General features: G+C 55.7%; 1 protein-coding gene across 1 annotated transcript; it reads right to left on the reverse strand.

Moving 5' to 3' along the window:
• Positions 1 to 4,518: 4,518 nt before the first annotated feature.
• MAIP1 (matrix AAA peptidase interacting protein 1) lies at positions 4,519 to 15,078 on the reverse strand. Its single transcript, XM_029068233.1, has 5 exons — positions 14,754 to 15,078; positions 11,358 to 11,429; positions 9,632 to 9,758; positions 7,414 to 7,561; positions 4,519 to 4,798 (listed from the first exon to the last, which is right to left on the reverse strand). Exons 1-5 carry the CDS (start codon positions 15,057 to 15,059, stop codon positions 4,720 to 4,722), a joined length of 732 nt encoding a protein of 243 aa, XP_028924066.1. The 5' UTR covers positions 15,060 to 15,078; the 3' UTR covers positions 4,519 to 4,719.
• Positions 15,079 to 16,143: the final 1,065 nt, after the last annotated feature.

Raw genomic sequence — 16,143 nt, forward strand, 5'->3', positions numbered from 1 at the left:
CGCTTACAATGTGCCAAGCACTGTTCTAAGCGCTGATGCAGATACAAGGTAAACAAGGTCGTCTCATGTGGGGCTCACAGTCTTCATCCCCATTTTCCAGATGAGGTCACTAAGGCCCAGAGAAGTGAAGTGACCTGCCCAAAGTCACCCGGCTCGTAAGTGGCGGAGCCGGGATTGGAACTCACGACCTCTGACTCCCAAGCCCGAGCTCTTACCACTAAGCCATGCACTTGTCTGCTGTGTGACCTTGGGCAAGCCGCTTCGCTTCTCTGGGTCTCACTTCCCTCAGCTGGAAAATGGGGAGTAAGAGTGTGAGCCTCATGGGGGACGGGGACTGGGTCCAAACTGATTAACTTGTAGCTGCCCCACTGCTTCGAACAGTGCTTGGCACAAAGTAAGTACTTAACAAGTACCATAAGAATAATAATAATAATTATTAAGGGGCTTGGGTCCCGGCGGTTCTTAATTTGACCCCTATCGGGAAGGTAAATCCCTTCGGCTTCTGTTTGAGGGTCTTGCTTGGGGTCTGGGGATACCTACTGTATATCGGGCTAGCTACACTCCCCCGACCCCCAAGAGACACAGACACCCTCCCACCACCCCTCCGGGGCACTCGATCGTCTTTATTGAGCATCTACTGTGCGCAGAGCACTGTACTAAGCGCTTGGGGGAGCAGGAATGATAATAATAATAATAATGGTATTTGTTAAGCGCTTACCATGTGCCAGGCATCGTACTCAGCGCTGGGGTGGAGACAAACAAATCAGGTTGGATGCAGTCCCTGCCCCTCACACTCTTCATCCCCGTTTTTTACAGAGGTAACCGAGGCCCAGAAAAGTGAGGTGACTTGCCCAAGGTCACCCAGCGGACAGTGGCGGAGCCACTGAGAGCTCCCCTCCTCCAGGAGGCCTTCCCAGACCGAGCCCTCCCTTTCCCTCTGCTCCCCCTCCCCTCCCCATCGCCCCGACTCCCTCCCTCTGCTCTTCCCCCTTCCCCGCCCCACAGCACCTCTGTAGATTTGTATATATTATTTATTACTCCACTTCATTAATGATGTGTCTATATCTACGATTCTATTTATCCATTTTGATGGCATTGCCAACTTGCTTTTTATTGTCTGTCTCCCCTCTTCTAGACCGTGAGCCCGTTGTTGAGCAGGGACTGTCTCCATTGCCGAATTGTCCATCCCAAGCGCTTAGTCCAGTGCCCTGCACACAGTAAGTGCTCACTAAATACCATTGAAGGATTAGAACCCACGGCCTTCTGACTGCCAGGCTCGAGCACTATCAACTAGGCCGGGTTGCGTGACTCCGTGGCTCTTCCAGAAGGCCCCGCTCTCCATCTCCCACCATTCCGGTCGTGGATCCGGAGAGTTTCCTCGGGAAAGATCCGGAAGCGGCGGACCATCGCCTCCTTCCACGCAGTAAACCTGAGTCTCCGCCCTCGACCGTCTCCCGGGCCGCCGCAGCCCAGCACGGGGGAGTTTATAGAGTCCAACAATACAACAGATACATTTCCCGCCCGCAAGGAACTTAGGGGTGTAGAGGACGCTCTCTCCACTCCTGCCCGGCCCACCCACCCATCTGCTCCCCAGTCGGGAGTTGGGGGGACAGGCCGACGCCCGCACCCTTGGCCACTAGTTACCCCTTCCACAGGCTCCCTCTCCCATCTTGTCCCAGTCCAAATAATAACGATGGCATTCGTTAAGCGCTTACTGTGCGCGAAGCACTGTTCTAATCACTAGGGGAGATACAAGGTAATCGGGCTGTCCCCCGTGGGGCTCACAGTCTTCATCCCCATTTTCCAGATGAGGGAACTGAGGCCCAGAGAAGTGAGGTGACTTGCCCAGGGTAACGCAGCAAACAAGCGGCGGAGCCGAGATTAGAACCCACCGCTTCCGACTCCCAAGCCCCCGCCCTCGCCACTAAGCCGCGCTGCTTCTCTAAGCCGCGAAAGGAAACTCGAGGAGCGGAGAACGACGGAGCTGCCGTGACGGGCAGTGAGGTCTCGAGGGAAAAGCACGGGCCTGGGAATGAGAGGACCCGAGTTCTAATTCCAGCTCCGCTGTCTGCTGTGTAACCGTGGGCAAGTCGTCTCCTTTGTGCCTCAGTTCCCTCATCTGCAGAATGGGGATTCAATACCCGTTCTCCGTCCTACCATCTAGACTGTAAGCGCGGCCTTTCGACCGTAAACTTGCCGTGGGCGGGGATCTCGTCTACCGAATCCTCCGCGTTATTTTGTACGCTCTTAAGTACGTCCTCCCTCAAGTCCCACAGTGACTCTCCCCACCTTCAAAGCCTTTTCGAAAGCCCACCTCCTCCGGGAGGCCTTCCCAGACTAAGCCCCTTTCCTCATCTCCCACTCCCTTCCGCGTCGCCCCGCCCTGCCCGGCTCCCTTCGCTCTTCCCCCTTCTCCCTGCCCAACACCACGTATCTATAGAATCTGTAATTTTATTTATTTATATTGATCTGTTTACTTGGATTGGCATCTGTCTCCCCCCTCTAGACTGTGAGCTCGTTGTGGGCAGGGACTGTCACCCTAGCACAGTGTTCTGCACACAGTAAGCGCTTCATAAATACGACTGAATGATAGTAACGATTTCACTGTGGTGTTGGTGAAGCGCTTACTAGGTGCCGGGCACTGTACTAAGCGCTGGGGTGGATCCAAACAGATCGGGTTGGACACAGTCCCCGTCCCACGTGGGGCTCACGGTCTCCAGAAGCAGCGTGGCTCAGTGGAAAGAGCCCGGGCCGGGGAGCCGGAGGTCATGGGTTCAAATCCCAGCTCCGCCGCTTGTCAGCTGTTTGACTTTGGGCAAGTCACCTCACTTCTCTGTGCCTCAGTTCCCTCATCTGTAAAACGGGGATGAAGACTTTGAGCCCCACAGAGGGCCAACCTGATGATCTCATATCCTCCCCGATGCTCAGAACAGTGCTTGGCCCATGGTAAGCGCTCGACAAGTGCCATCATTACTGTTTTCCCGATGAGGGAACTGAAGGCCCCGAGAAGTGAAGTGACTCACCCGAGGTCACACGTGACACAGGTGGCGGAGCGGGGATTAGAATCCATGACCTTCTGACTCCCAAGCCCTATCCACTACACTGTGAATAATAATCACTCATGTAGCGCTTACTATGTGCCAGGCACTCTACTTGCACACAGTCCCTGTCCCACGTGGGGCTCACTGTCTCGATCCCCATTTCCCAGATGAGGTTAAGAGGCACAGACGAGTTAAATGACTCGCCCAGGGTCATCCAGCAGCCAGGCAGCGGAGCCGGGATTAGAAACCACGACCTTCTGACTCCCGGGTCCGTGCCCCAACCACTAGGCCGCATGGCTTACAGTGCTCTGAACATAGTGAGCGCTCAAAAAATGTCATCGATCGACCGACCGACTTGGTCTGTGACTCCCATGAGGGACCTGGTATCTAGCCCAGCTTTTAGTACAGTGCTTGGCACATAGTAAGTTCTTAACACCCTCCCCATCGCCCCAACTCCCTCCCTCTGCTCCACCCTCCTCCCCACAGCACTTAGATATATATATGTGTACTTATTCATTATTCTATTTATTTTATTAAAGATGTGTAAATATCTATAATTCCATTTACTTATATTGATGGTATCGATGCCTACTCGTTTTGTTTTGTTGTCTGACTCCCCCACTTCTAGACCGTGAGCCCGTCGTTGGGCAGGGATTGTCTCTATCTGTTGCCAAATTGGACTTTCCAAGCGCTTAGTACAGTGCTCCGCACATGGTAAGTGCTCAGTAAATATGATCGAATGAAAATACCACAACTATTACTATTGCAATAGTCACGGAGCAGCTGACCTGCTAAACACCGTCAGCTCTTTGTGGGCAAAGGGAAGATGGTCTCCCAACTCTATTGTCTTGTCCCCTCCAAGCACTTAATCTGCACCCAATCGATAATGTAATAATAATAATAATAATTATGGCATTTAAGTGCTTATCACGTGCCAGGCACTGTACTAAGTGCTGGGGTGGATACAAGCAGATGAGGTTGGACACAGTCCCTGTCCCCCGTGGGGCTCACAGTCTCCATCCCCATTTTACAGCTGAGGAAACCGAGAAGCGACCTGCCCAAGGTCACACAGCCAAGTGGCAGGGTCGGGATTAGAACCCATAACCTTCTGACTCCAGGCCCGGGCTCTACCCACTACGCCACGCTGCTTCTTCTCTAAAAACGGTGTGGCCCGGTGGGTAGAGCCCGGGCTTGGGAGTCAGAAGGACCTGGGTTCTAATCCCGGCCTTGCCACTTGAGCGCCGTGGGATCGTGGGCAGGTGACGTCACTTCTCCGGGCCCGTCGCCTCATCTGTCAAACGGGGATGAAGACCGGGAGCCCCAAGTGGGACAGGAATCGGGTCCACCCTGATTGACTTGAATCAACCCCAGCACTCAGTACAGTGCCTGGCACGTAGTAAGCGTTTAATAAATACCACAAATATCATTATTATTCGTAATAATACTACTAATAAAGTGAGCGGTCAGGGGCCCGGCGGGGGAGGTGATGGGGGACGATGCTTTATTCTGTCAGATTGGTCTACTCCGAAGCCAGGTCATCGAAAAATCAATCCCACAGGCTCGGTGATGGGGGTAACGGGGAGAGCAGGTGATTCCAAAGGGTCCCGGTGTCTCGCCGGCCTCAGGAGCTGAACGTCGGTGTGTCCGCCCGGCCGTCCAGTCCCGGGGGCGAAGGCGATCATTCCAACAACTTTGAGTGTTCGATCCTCGAAATGATCCAGTCTGGCTCCACTCCTTGGGTAAACTCCCTCTGAAACCTGGAAGACGGGAGACGGAGATCAATCGATTCCACGCCATCTGAATAACCGCGGTGCTTGTCAAGCGCTTACTATGTGTCGGCCACCGTCCTAAGCGCCGGGGACTGATGCGAGACCATCGGGGGGGACCCAGGCCCTGTCCCACCTGGGGCTCGCCGTCTCCATCCCCATCTTCCACAGCAGGTCGCTGAGGCCGCCAGAAGTGAAGCGACCTGCCCGGGGTCGGGCAGCAGACAAGCGGCGGAGCCGGGACTGGAAACCCACGGCTCCCCGACCCGTGCCCTCCCCGCCGAGCCACGCTGCTTTTCTGCTGGGCGCCTCCGGTGCGCGGAGCCCCGGACGAAGCGCTTGGGCGAGTCCGGTCCAGGAGAGCGGGTGGACGAGTCCCCCGCTGACAGGCCAGAAAGGGAGACGTTGATACAAATGCTGCTGCCTTCTCTCCGGGCCCCTGCCCCTCTGGCTTGCCCGGGGCCAGACCGCCGCCAGACGCCCGCAGAGAAGCGGCGTGGCCCAGTGGAAGAGTCCGGGCCCGGGAGTCGGAACGACCTGGGTTCTCATCCCGAAGCTCCGCCGCTTGTCTGCTGCTCTGTGACCCGTGGGGAAATGAAGACCGACGACGGCATCGATTTGATGGTACCGATGCCTCTCTACTCGTTTTGTTTTGTTGTCTGTCTCCCCCTTTTAGACTGTGAGCCCGTTGTTGGGCGGGGATGGCCTCTCTCTGTTGCCCAGCTGGACTCTCCAAGCATTTAGGACAGCGCTCTGCACACGGTAAGCGCTCAATAAATACGACTGAATGAAAGAATGAAGCCCGGAAGCCCCACACGGGAGAGGGACCGCATCCGACCTAATTCCCTCGGACCTTCCCCGGGGCTTAGAAGACCGCTTAGCACACAGCGAATGCTTACGACCTCTCGTCCGCATCCTGCCTCTGGCCCGGAACGCCCTTCCTCTTCATAAGCGACGATCACCCGTTCCCGCTTCTGAGCCTTACTGAAGGCCCATCTCCTCCGAGAAGCCTTCCCCGACAACGTCCTCCTCTCCTCGTCTCCCCTCTACATTCATTCATTCAGCGGTATTTATTGAGCGCTTACTGTGTGCACAGCACTGTACTAAGCACTTGGGAGAGTCCGATACGACAAGAGACACTTCTGCGTCGCCCTGGTACTCGGATGCCCCCGATCCCTCAGCCCCGCAGCACTCGTGTCCGTCTCTGTCCTATTTCCTTCTCTCTGTTTACGCCTGTCTCTCCTCCGGCCGTAAGCTCGTTTTGGGCGAGGGCCGTTTCTACCAACCGGTTCTAGTGTCCTCTCCCGGGCGCTCAGTGGTCCGCCCGCGGTAAGCGCTCAACAGATACAACGGATCGATCGGCGAGGGAGAGAGAGCCGAGCGCGCGCGGGGGGGGGGGGGGGGGTGGCTCCAGCGGGGCGCTCCGGGGCCGAAGGCGGTCAGCGGCGCGGCCGAGAAGCCGCCTGGGACCCGGCCGAAACTGGGAGCCGGACGGCTCGCCCGGAGACCCGGTGGGACACAGCCCGGGGCCCATCTGATGGCCTTCTACTTGCCCCGGTGCTTAGCGCAGTGATCGACCTCCAGTAGGTGCTCAAAAATACCTTCATCATTACCAAGGATCAACGTACACCCGCCACTTACCAAAGACACAAACCTTCAGCTCATTTACAAATACCCACACCAACCCCCACCCCGCCTCAGCCTCCTTATCACCTTTCCCTTTTTTTTTTTTTTTTTGATGGTATTCATTAAGCTCTCATTATGTGCCGGGAACCGTACTAAGCGTTAGGATCGATTCGGAGCAATTAGGTTAGATCCAGGACAGGGACGATCTTCCTCCCCATTTTACAGACGAGTGAGCTAGCTCGCTGTGGGCGGTAAACGGGTCTGTTTATTCGTCACTCGGTCATTCGTATTTACTGAGCGCTTACTGTGTGCGGAGCACTGTCCCGAGCGCTTGGGAGAAGACCACGGAACAAAAAACATTCCTCGCCCACAACAGGCTTACAGTGTAGAGGGGGAGAGAGACGTGAATAGAAATGAATAAATTAGAGCTACGGACATACGTGCTTTGAACACAGGGTGTACACAGAAGCAGCGTGGCTCAGAGGCAAGAGCCCGGGCTTGGAGGTCAGGGGTCGTGGGTTCTAATCCCGGCCCCGACACTCGGCTACTGTGTGACTTCGGGCGAGTCACTTCACTTCTCTGTACCTCGGTGACCTCATCTGTGAAAAGGGGCTGAAGAGTGTGAGCCCCGTGTGGGACAACCCGATGACCTACCCCAGCGCTTAGAACGGGGCTTGGGCAATAGCAAGCGCTTAACCGATACCATCCTCGTCACTATTATTATTATCTCTGCAGTTAGTAGGCATGATCCTTGCCTTCGAGCAGCTTGAGATCCTCTAGTGTGTTCTCTCGTACCCTCCCAAGTGCTCGGCGCGGTGTTTCGCGCACAGTAAGTACGACCGAATGAATGAACGAGGTAAACTCGGGTCCTTCTGCCTCCCAGGCCTCCTCCCTCCCCGCCCCGCCGCCGTCCCGAGGGTCCACCTCCCCCTTCCCACCAGCCCCCCGGCAGAGGGGCCCTGAGCGGCGACGGGGCTTACTCGTAGTTAGCGCTGAGCAGCTGTTTGAATTTGGTGGTGTCGTCCCCCAGCTTGATCCGGAAGACCTTGGCTCCGCTGGGCACCTCGTCGGGCAGGTCGGCGCTGGTTAGATACCAGAAGCACATCAGGATGTTCACAAACTTCCTGCCTTGGGGGAAGCGGACAGGCACACGGAGTCACTCGCGCCGCTCGGAGGGAGCCGGAACGGGGATACTCCGGTGCCGAACTTTTCACCGTCCCTCCACCTCGTCTATCTCGCCGCTGACCTCTCGCCCACGTCCCGCCTCTGGCCTGGAAGGCCCTCCCTCCTCTAATGCCACAGACAATTCCTCTCTCCCCCGCTTCAAAGCCTTATTGCAGGCCCATCTCCTCCAGGAAGCCTTCCCTGACGAAGCCCCGCTTTTCCTCATCTCCCACTCCCTTCTCCATTGCCCTGACTCGCTCCCTTTACTCTTCCCCCGGTCCCAGCCCCACGCCGCTTACGTCCGGATCTGTCATTTTATTCATTTGTATCGCTGTCTGTCTCCCCGCCTCTAGATTGTGAGCTCGCTGTGGGCGGGGAAGGCACTGTTTATCGTCGTACTGTACTTTCCCAAGCGCTGAGGACAGTGCTCTGCGCACGGTAAGCGCTCAATAGATATGCCTGAATGAATGAATGAAAGGGAGGCCAAGTAAACGACCTAAGGGGTACCCCCTCCGGCCCCAATCCATTAGATGAGTTAGTCAGTCGTATATACTGAGCGCTTATTCTGTGCAGGGCACTATACTGAGCACTTGGGGAAGGATAATATAACAATATAACAGACACTTTCTCTGCTCACAGTGATTTTCCAGGCTAGAGGAAGGTCACGGTCTAGAAGGAGAGCCTCCCGAGGAAGCCAGGAAGCAAATGTGGATAAAGCCCGGGACTGGGAACCAGAGGACCTGGGTTCTAATCCCCGCTCTACAGCTTGTCTGCTGCGGGACCTTGGGCAAATCACTCCCCTGGGCCTCAGTTTCCTCGACTGCCAAAAGGGGATTCAGTAGCTGCTCTCCCTCCTACTCAGACCCTGAGCCCCACGTGGGAAAGGGACCGTATCCGGCCTGATTAACTCCTATCTACCCCGGCGCTTAGAACAATCCTTTGCACGTAGATAGCGTTTAAAAATGCCGTTAAAAAATTTAAAATAATAACGAAAAAAGACAAAGGAAAAAAAAAACGATGGCTTGCAGCCGGGCCAGAGTCGGCCTGCGGGATTCGGATCCGGCCCCGTCCCGGGGGCCGGGCAAACGTGACTCGAACTGGCCCATGGCTGGGAGAGTCCGGGAGGTCCGGAGGGCTCCTAGGGAGGTGGGACCATCCGTCCAGCTGCCAGCCTCTCCCGGGGGATCTCCATAAATCCTTACTACCACTAGCGTTTGGGATTCAAAAATCGACTCTACTTCTTTAACGCTATTTGTTAAGCGCTGACTATGGGTCGGGCACTGTACTAAGCGCAGGGGTGGATACGAGATGATCAGGGTGGACCCGCGCGGTGTTCCACATGGGGCTCACAGTCCCCCTCTGACAGAGGACGTACCCGAGGCCCAGGCAAGGGAAGCGACTTGCCCCGGGTCACCCAGCAGAGGTTGTAATGTTTTCTCTAACGGTACTTGTTAAGGGCTTACTTTGTGCCAGGCACTGTTCTGAGCACTGGGATGGAGAGAAGTTAATCGGTCATTCAGTCAATCTTGTTTATTGAGCGCTTACTTTGTGCCAGGCACTGTTCCAAGCACCAGGGTGGAGAGAATAATGATAATAATGATGATAATGGCTTTCATTAAGCGCTATTCTAAGCACTGGGGTAGATACAAGGTCAGCAGGTTGTCCCACGTGGGGCTCACCGCCTTCATCCCCATTTTACAGAAGCTGATCGGTCAGTCAGTCGATCCTATTTATTGAGCGCTTACTGCACTCAGCGCTTGGGAGAGTACGATGCCGCAGTTAAAACGGGTTGGACACAGCCCCGTCCCATGCGGGGCTCATGATCTTAATCCCCATTTTCCAGAAGAGGTCACCGAGGCCCAGAGAAGAGAAGGGTCACAGACCCGACGAGCGGCGGAGCCGGGATGAGGACCCAGGTCCTTCTGAGTCCCGGGCCCGGGCTCTACCCACTAGGCCACGCTGCTTCTCCAGTCTCAGTCCCAGGGCAGATGGGCCCAGCCGCGTCCGTCCGTCCGTCCGTCCGGCGGTCCGTACCCTGGTCGTCGTAGGTGATGGAGATGTCGCCGGCGGTGGAGTAGACTATTTGGTCGGGCTCGGCGGCCAGTGCCGTCTTCTGGAGGTCGGGCAGGGCGGACACCTTGTCCTTCACCACTTGCAGGACCTGCGGGGGAAGGAGGGGAGGGAAAGGGAGCCCCCGGGCTCGGTCACTTCCCGGAAAGCTCCCGGCGGCGGTGGGGGGGGCTCCCCGCCACCCCCCTACCTAACGGGCGTTTGCAGGCCGGGCCCGGGCGTGAGGAAGCCGGGGAGGGGCCGGCTCTCTCCGCTGAGCGGAGGCTTCGGGGTGCGGGCGCGGAACCGGCGGCCCCGACTGCCCCCGCCCCAGGGGGCGGTCCAGCCGCCCATCCTCGGTCACCGGTTCGGGCCGACCGACGGACCCGGACGGCGCACGTCCCGGGGGTGGCCGGGGAAACCGTCTGACCGGGTCCAAGCACGGCTGGGCCCTTACGGTCGTTCGGTCAGTCCTATTTATTGAGCACTTGACCGCTAATTACGGTATCTGTTGAGCACTTACTGTGTGCCAGCTGTACTAAGCGCTGGGGTGCATCCGAGCAGGTCGGATTGGACGCTATACTAAGCCCTCGGGAGGGCACCGCATAACAGTGAATGGGCAGACACGTTCCCGGCCTACAACGAGCTACCCGTCTAGGTGGAAAACTGTCCCCGGCCCCTCCGGGAGACAGGGAAAAGCAGGTATTATCCTCATCCCATAGTCTCCGCAGAAAGAAGCGGAGGCCCAGAAAGGTTAAAGACCGTGCCCCAGGTCCCCCAGCGAACCCCAAAAGTACATATGCACCCTAATGTGCAGACCAAACTAGCTCTCTTCCCCTCTTCAAAGCCTTACTGAGAGGTCACCTCCTCCAAGAGGCCTTCCCAGACTGAGCCCTCCCTTTTCCTCTGCTCCTCCTCCCCTCCCTCTGCTCTAACCTCCTACCCTGCCCCACAGGACTTGTCCATATGTATGTACAGATTTATTATGCTATTTATTTTATTAATGATGTGTATAGATCTATAATTCTATTGATCTATACTGACGCTATTGATGCCCGTCTACTTGTTTTGTTGTCCGTCTCCCCGCTTCTAGATCGTGAGCCCATTATTGGGTAGGGATTGTCTCTATCTGTTGCCGAACTGTACTTTTCAAGCGCTCAGTACAGTACAGAAAGCGCTCAATAAATACGACTGAATGAATGAATAAGACTTCTTCCCAGACTAAGTCCCCCTTTTCCTCTGCTTCCCCCATCGCCCCAACTCTCTCCCTTGGCTCTGCTGCTGCACTGTCCTCTCCCAAGTGCTTAGTACAGTTCTCTGCACACATTAAGCACTCAATAAATACGACAGACCTTAACCCGAAGCACTTGCACATATAAGTACGTACTTATAATTCTATTTATGTTAACGATGTACACAGATCTATAATTCTATTTATTTATATTGATGCTACTGATGTCTGTCTCTCCCCTCTTCAAGACTGTGAGCCCAATGTGGGCAGGGATTGTCCCTCTTTGTTGCTGAATTGTACTTTCCAAGCGCTTACTACAGTGCTCTGCACACAGTAAGTGCTTGCTAAATACGACTGACTGAATGAATAATGTGCGCCTGTCCCCCAAATATTTACATGGAGGCACGCTTCTCTCTCTTTTTTTTAAATTTAGTTTACTAGAACAACCGAGTTGAATAAAAACGAACCGGGCATCCTTACCTCCTTGTTCACAAGCTCTTCCAACAAATCAAATTTACACTGGGATAGCAGCTTGGACACGTGAGCAAAAGCCTGAAAAGAACGACGAGACCCAATCCATCATACAGTGGTATTTATGGAGCGCTCACTGGGGGCGGCACATTGGACTAAACTCTTGGGAGAGGACGATTCAACAGAGTTGGTGGACGTGTTTCCCGCCCACAAGTGGCTTCGGGGCCAGGGCGCTTCCGAAACCACGGAGAGTCACTGTGCCTCGCCGGGAATTGGGCCGGTGCCTAGAGAAGCAGTGTGGTCCCAGCGGAGAGGGGCCGGGCCCGGGGGTCAGGGCGCCGGGTCCTAACCTCGGCTTCGCCACCTGCCTGCCGTGTCATCTTGGGGAGGTCGGTTCACTTCTCTGGGCCTCGGTTTCCCTATCCGCAGAGTGGGGATTCACCTGGCGCTTAGTACAGTGCTCTGCACATAGTAAGCGCTCAATAAATACTATTGAATACTGACCTTTCCTCCTATTCAGACTGGGAGGCCCCCGTGGGACCTAATTATTTCAAACCCACCCCAGGGTTCAGTTATGGTGCTTCAACTGTTTGCCCTCAAATGGCTTCTTCCCCACTGCTTTCAAACACGCCCTGGTCTTCCCTGTCCTAAAAAACCCCTCCCTGGACCCCTCGGCTCCATCCAGTTATCGCCCCACCTCCCTCCTTCCCTTCCTCTCCAAACTCCCGGAGCGAGCCGCCTACGCCCGCCGCCTCAAGTTCCTCTCGTCCAGTTCTCTCCTCGACCCCCCTCCCATCTGGCTTCCGTCCCCTTCGCTCCACGGAAGCCGCCCTCTCGAAGCAGCGGGGCTCGGTGGAAAGAGCCCGGGCTTGGGAGTCGAAGATCATGGGTTCGAATGTCGGCTCTGCCGCTTGCCAGCTGGGTGACTCTGGGCAAGTCACTTCGCTTCTCTGTGCCTCAGTGGCCTCATCTGTAAACTGGGGATGAAGACGGTGAGCCCCACACGGGACAACCTGATCACCCTGTATCCCCCCAGTGCTTAGAACAGTGTTCTGCACATAGTAAGTGCTTAACAGATACCACCATTATCTCCTCCTCCTTGCCCAATCCGACGGCCTTTTACTCCATCCTCATCCTCCTCGGCCCCTCGGCTGCTTCGGCGTTGTTGACCCCCTTCTGGAAACGTGATCCAGCCTCGGCTTCACCGACGCCGTCCTCTCCTGGTTCTCCTCCTTTCTCTCTGGCTGCTCATTCTCTGTCTCTTCGGGGGGCTCCTCCCCTGCCCCCGACCCCCTAACCGTGGGGGTCCCTCACGGTTCGGTCCGGTCCGGTCCCCTTCTCTTCTCCCTTTCCACCCACTCCCTCGGAGACCTCATTCGCTCTCTTGGCTTCAACCGCCACCTCTATGCCGATGATTCCCCAAACTCCGCCGCCTTCCCTGATCTCTCTCCCTCTCTGCGGTCTCACACCTCCTCCTGCCCCCCGACATCTCTACTCGGCTGTCTTCCCGTCACCTCAAGATTAAGAAGTCCAAAACAGAGCTCCTCATCTTCCCGCGCAAACTCTACCCTTCCCAGCACCGTAGACGAAACCACCACCCTTCCTGTCTCACGAGTCGGTATCCTTGGTGTCACCCTTGTCTCCGCTCTCTCATTCGACCCGTATATTCATTCATTCATTCATTCAATGAGATTTACTGAGCGCTTACTGCATGCAGAGCACTGTACTAAGCGCTTGGAAAGCACAACTCGGCAACAGATAGACGATCCCTACCCAACAGTCCATCGTTAGATTCTGTCATTTCGACCCTCACGACATCGCTAAAACCCTCCCTTTCCCCTCCATCCAAACCGCTACCAGGCGAATCCAATCGCTCCTCCTCTCCCGCCCGGATGACGGCATCAGCCTCCTCGCTGACCTCCCCGCCTGTGAGCCCCTCGGGGGACAACCCAATTATCTTCTACCTACCCCGGCCCTCGGAACAGTGCTCGGCACAGAGTAAGTGTTTAACAAATACCATCATTATTATCTAATAAACCATGACTCTCCCCCTGCCCACTAAAAGCCTTTACTAAAGGCCCACCTCCTCCAAGAAGCCTTCCCTAAGGCCTCCTTTCCTCTTCTCCCACTCCCTTCTGCGTCGCCCTGACTCCCTTTATTCATTCCCCCTCCCAGCCCCTCCTCACTGTGGGCAGGGATGGTCTCTGTCGCTGAATTGTCCATTCCAAGCGCTTAGTCCGGTGCTCTGCACCGAGTAGGTGCTCAATAAATACCATTGAATGAATGAGGGAATGAATGGTGTGTGGGGTGTGTGGGGTGGTGTGGAATGTGGGGTGGGGTGTATGGTGTTCAGGGTGTGCGGTGTGGTAATGATGTTGGTATTTGTCAAGCGCTTACTATGTGCAGAGCACTGATCTAAGCGCTGGGGTAGATACAGGGTCATCAGGTTGTCCCACGTGGGGCTCACAGTCTTCATCCCCATTTTAATAATATTAATAATGTTGGTATTCGTTAAGCGCTCACTCTGTGCACTGTTCTAAGTGCTAGGAGAGATACAGGGACATCAGGTTGTCCCCTGTGGGGCTCACAGTCTTCATCCCCATTTTACAGATGAGGGAACTGAGGCCCAGAGAATAACAACAATAATCACGTTGGTATTTGTTAAGCGCTTCCTAGGTGCAGAGCAGTGTTCTAAGCGCTGGGGGAGATACAGGGTCATCAGGTTGTCCTACGTGAGGCTCCCAGTCTTCACCCCTATTTTAATAATAATAATGTTGGTATCGGTTAAGCGCTTACTCTGTGCAGAGCACTGTTCGAAGCGCTGGGGGAGACACAGGGGCATCAGGTTGTCCCACGTGAGGCTCCCAGTCTTCACCCCTATTTTAATAATAATAATGTTGGTATTTATTAAGCGCTTACTCTGTGCCGAGCACCGTTCTAAGCGCTGGGGGAGATACAGGGTCATCAGGTTGTCCTACGTGAGGCTCCCAGTCTTCACCCCTATTTTAATAATAATAATAATAATGTTGGTATCGGTTAAGCGCTTACTATGTGCCGAGCACCGTTCTAAGCGCTGGGGGAGATACAGGGTCATCAGGTTGTCCCACGGGAGGCTCCCAGTCTTCACCCCTATTTTAATAATAATACTACTAATAATGTTGGTATCGGTTAAGCGCTGATTAGGTGCCGAGCACCGTTCTAAGCGCTGGGGGAGACACAGGGGAATCCCGGTCTTCATCCCCGTTTTGCAGATGAGGTGACCGAGGCCCAGAGAAGTGAAGCGACTGGCCCACCGTCCCGCCAGCTGCCAAGGGGCGGGTCCGGGATTCGAACTCATGAGCTCTGACTCCCAAGGCCGGGCTCTTGCCCCGGAGCCGCGCTGCTTCCTGGGGGCGCGGTCCGTGCCTGCGTGGCGGCGGCGGAGAAGCGGGCGATGGAGAAATCCGGGTCGCAGGAGGCGCGGACGAGGGCGGCGCGGAGGCGGGTGCGCAGCCACAGCAGGGGGCTCCGCACCCCCAGAGCCACCACACGGCCTCCCCCTCCTCTTCCTTCTCCTTCTCCTCTTCCTTCTCCTCCTCCTCTTCCTTCTTCTCCTCCTCCTCCTCCTCCCCCGCTCCGCGCCGGGGGCGGGACGGGCCTGCGAGGCCGGGAAAAGGACCGGCCGCCGGCCAGCGGCAGGCGCATGCGCAGCAGCCTCGCCGCCAGCGCCATCTTGTCCCTCCTTCTTCCCCCCCGCCCCCGGCGGCCGCCCTCTGACCCGGAAGTGCTCACGCACCAACCCTCCGCCCGGAAACCGCCGCCCCAGACACCGCCGTTCCCCCGCCCGGACACCATTCAGTCACGCACTCGTTCACCCCGCTTTTTTGTATTTGTTGGTATCTGTTAAGCGCTCACTAGGTGCCGAGCACTGTTCTAAGCGCTGGGGGAGACACAGGGGAATCAGGATGTCCCCCGTGGGGCTCCCAGTCTTCATCCCCATTTTCCAGATGAGGGAACTGAGGCCCAGAGAAGTGAAGGGACTCGCCCACAGTCCCACCGCTGACAAGTGGCCGAGCCGGGATTCGAACCCATGACCTCTGACTCCCAAGCCCGTGCTCTTTCCACTGAGCCACGCTGCTTCATTCATTCAATAGTATTTCTTGAGCGCTTACTCTGTGCAGAGCACTGTTCTAAGCGCTGGGGGAGACACAGGGGAATCAGGATGTCCCCCGTGAGGCTCCCAGTCTTCACCCCTATTTTAATAATAATCATAATGTTGGTATCTGTTAAGCGCTTACTCTGTGCAGAGCACCGTTCTAAGCGCTGGGGGAGATACGGGGTCATCGGGTGGTCCCACGTGAGGCTCACAGTCTTCATCCCCATTTGACAGGTGAGGGAACTGAGGCCCAGAGAAGTGAAGTGACTTCACAGTCGCACAGCTGACAAGGGGCAGAGCCAGGATTCGAACGCATGACCTCTGACTCCGAAGCCCCGGACTCTTTCCGCAGAGCCACGCTGCTTACTATGTGCAGAGCACTGTTCTAAGCGCTGGGGGAGATACAGGGTGATCAGGTTGTCCCACGTGAGGCTCCCAGTCTTCATCCCCATTTGACAGATGAGGGAATTGAGGCCCAGAGAAGTGAAGTGACTCGCCCACAGTCGCACAGCTGGCAAGCGGCGGAGCCGGGATTAGAACCCATAAAATAAAAATATATAATTTATTAAATTATTTATTTATTAAATTTATATTTATTAATTTATTAAAATATATAATTTATTACTCTATTAATGATGTGTCTACCTCCAGGATTCTACT

The sequence above is a fragment of the Ornithorhynchus anatinus genome, chromosome 7 (assembly GCF_004115215.2).
Source record: "Ornithorhynchus anatinus isolate Pmale09 chromosome 7, mOrnAna1.pri.v4, whole genome shotgun sequence".
NCBI classification, from domain to species: Eukaryota; Metazoa; Chordata; class Mammalia; order Monotremata; family Ornithorhynchidae; genus Ornithorhynchus; species Ornithorhynchus anatinus.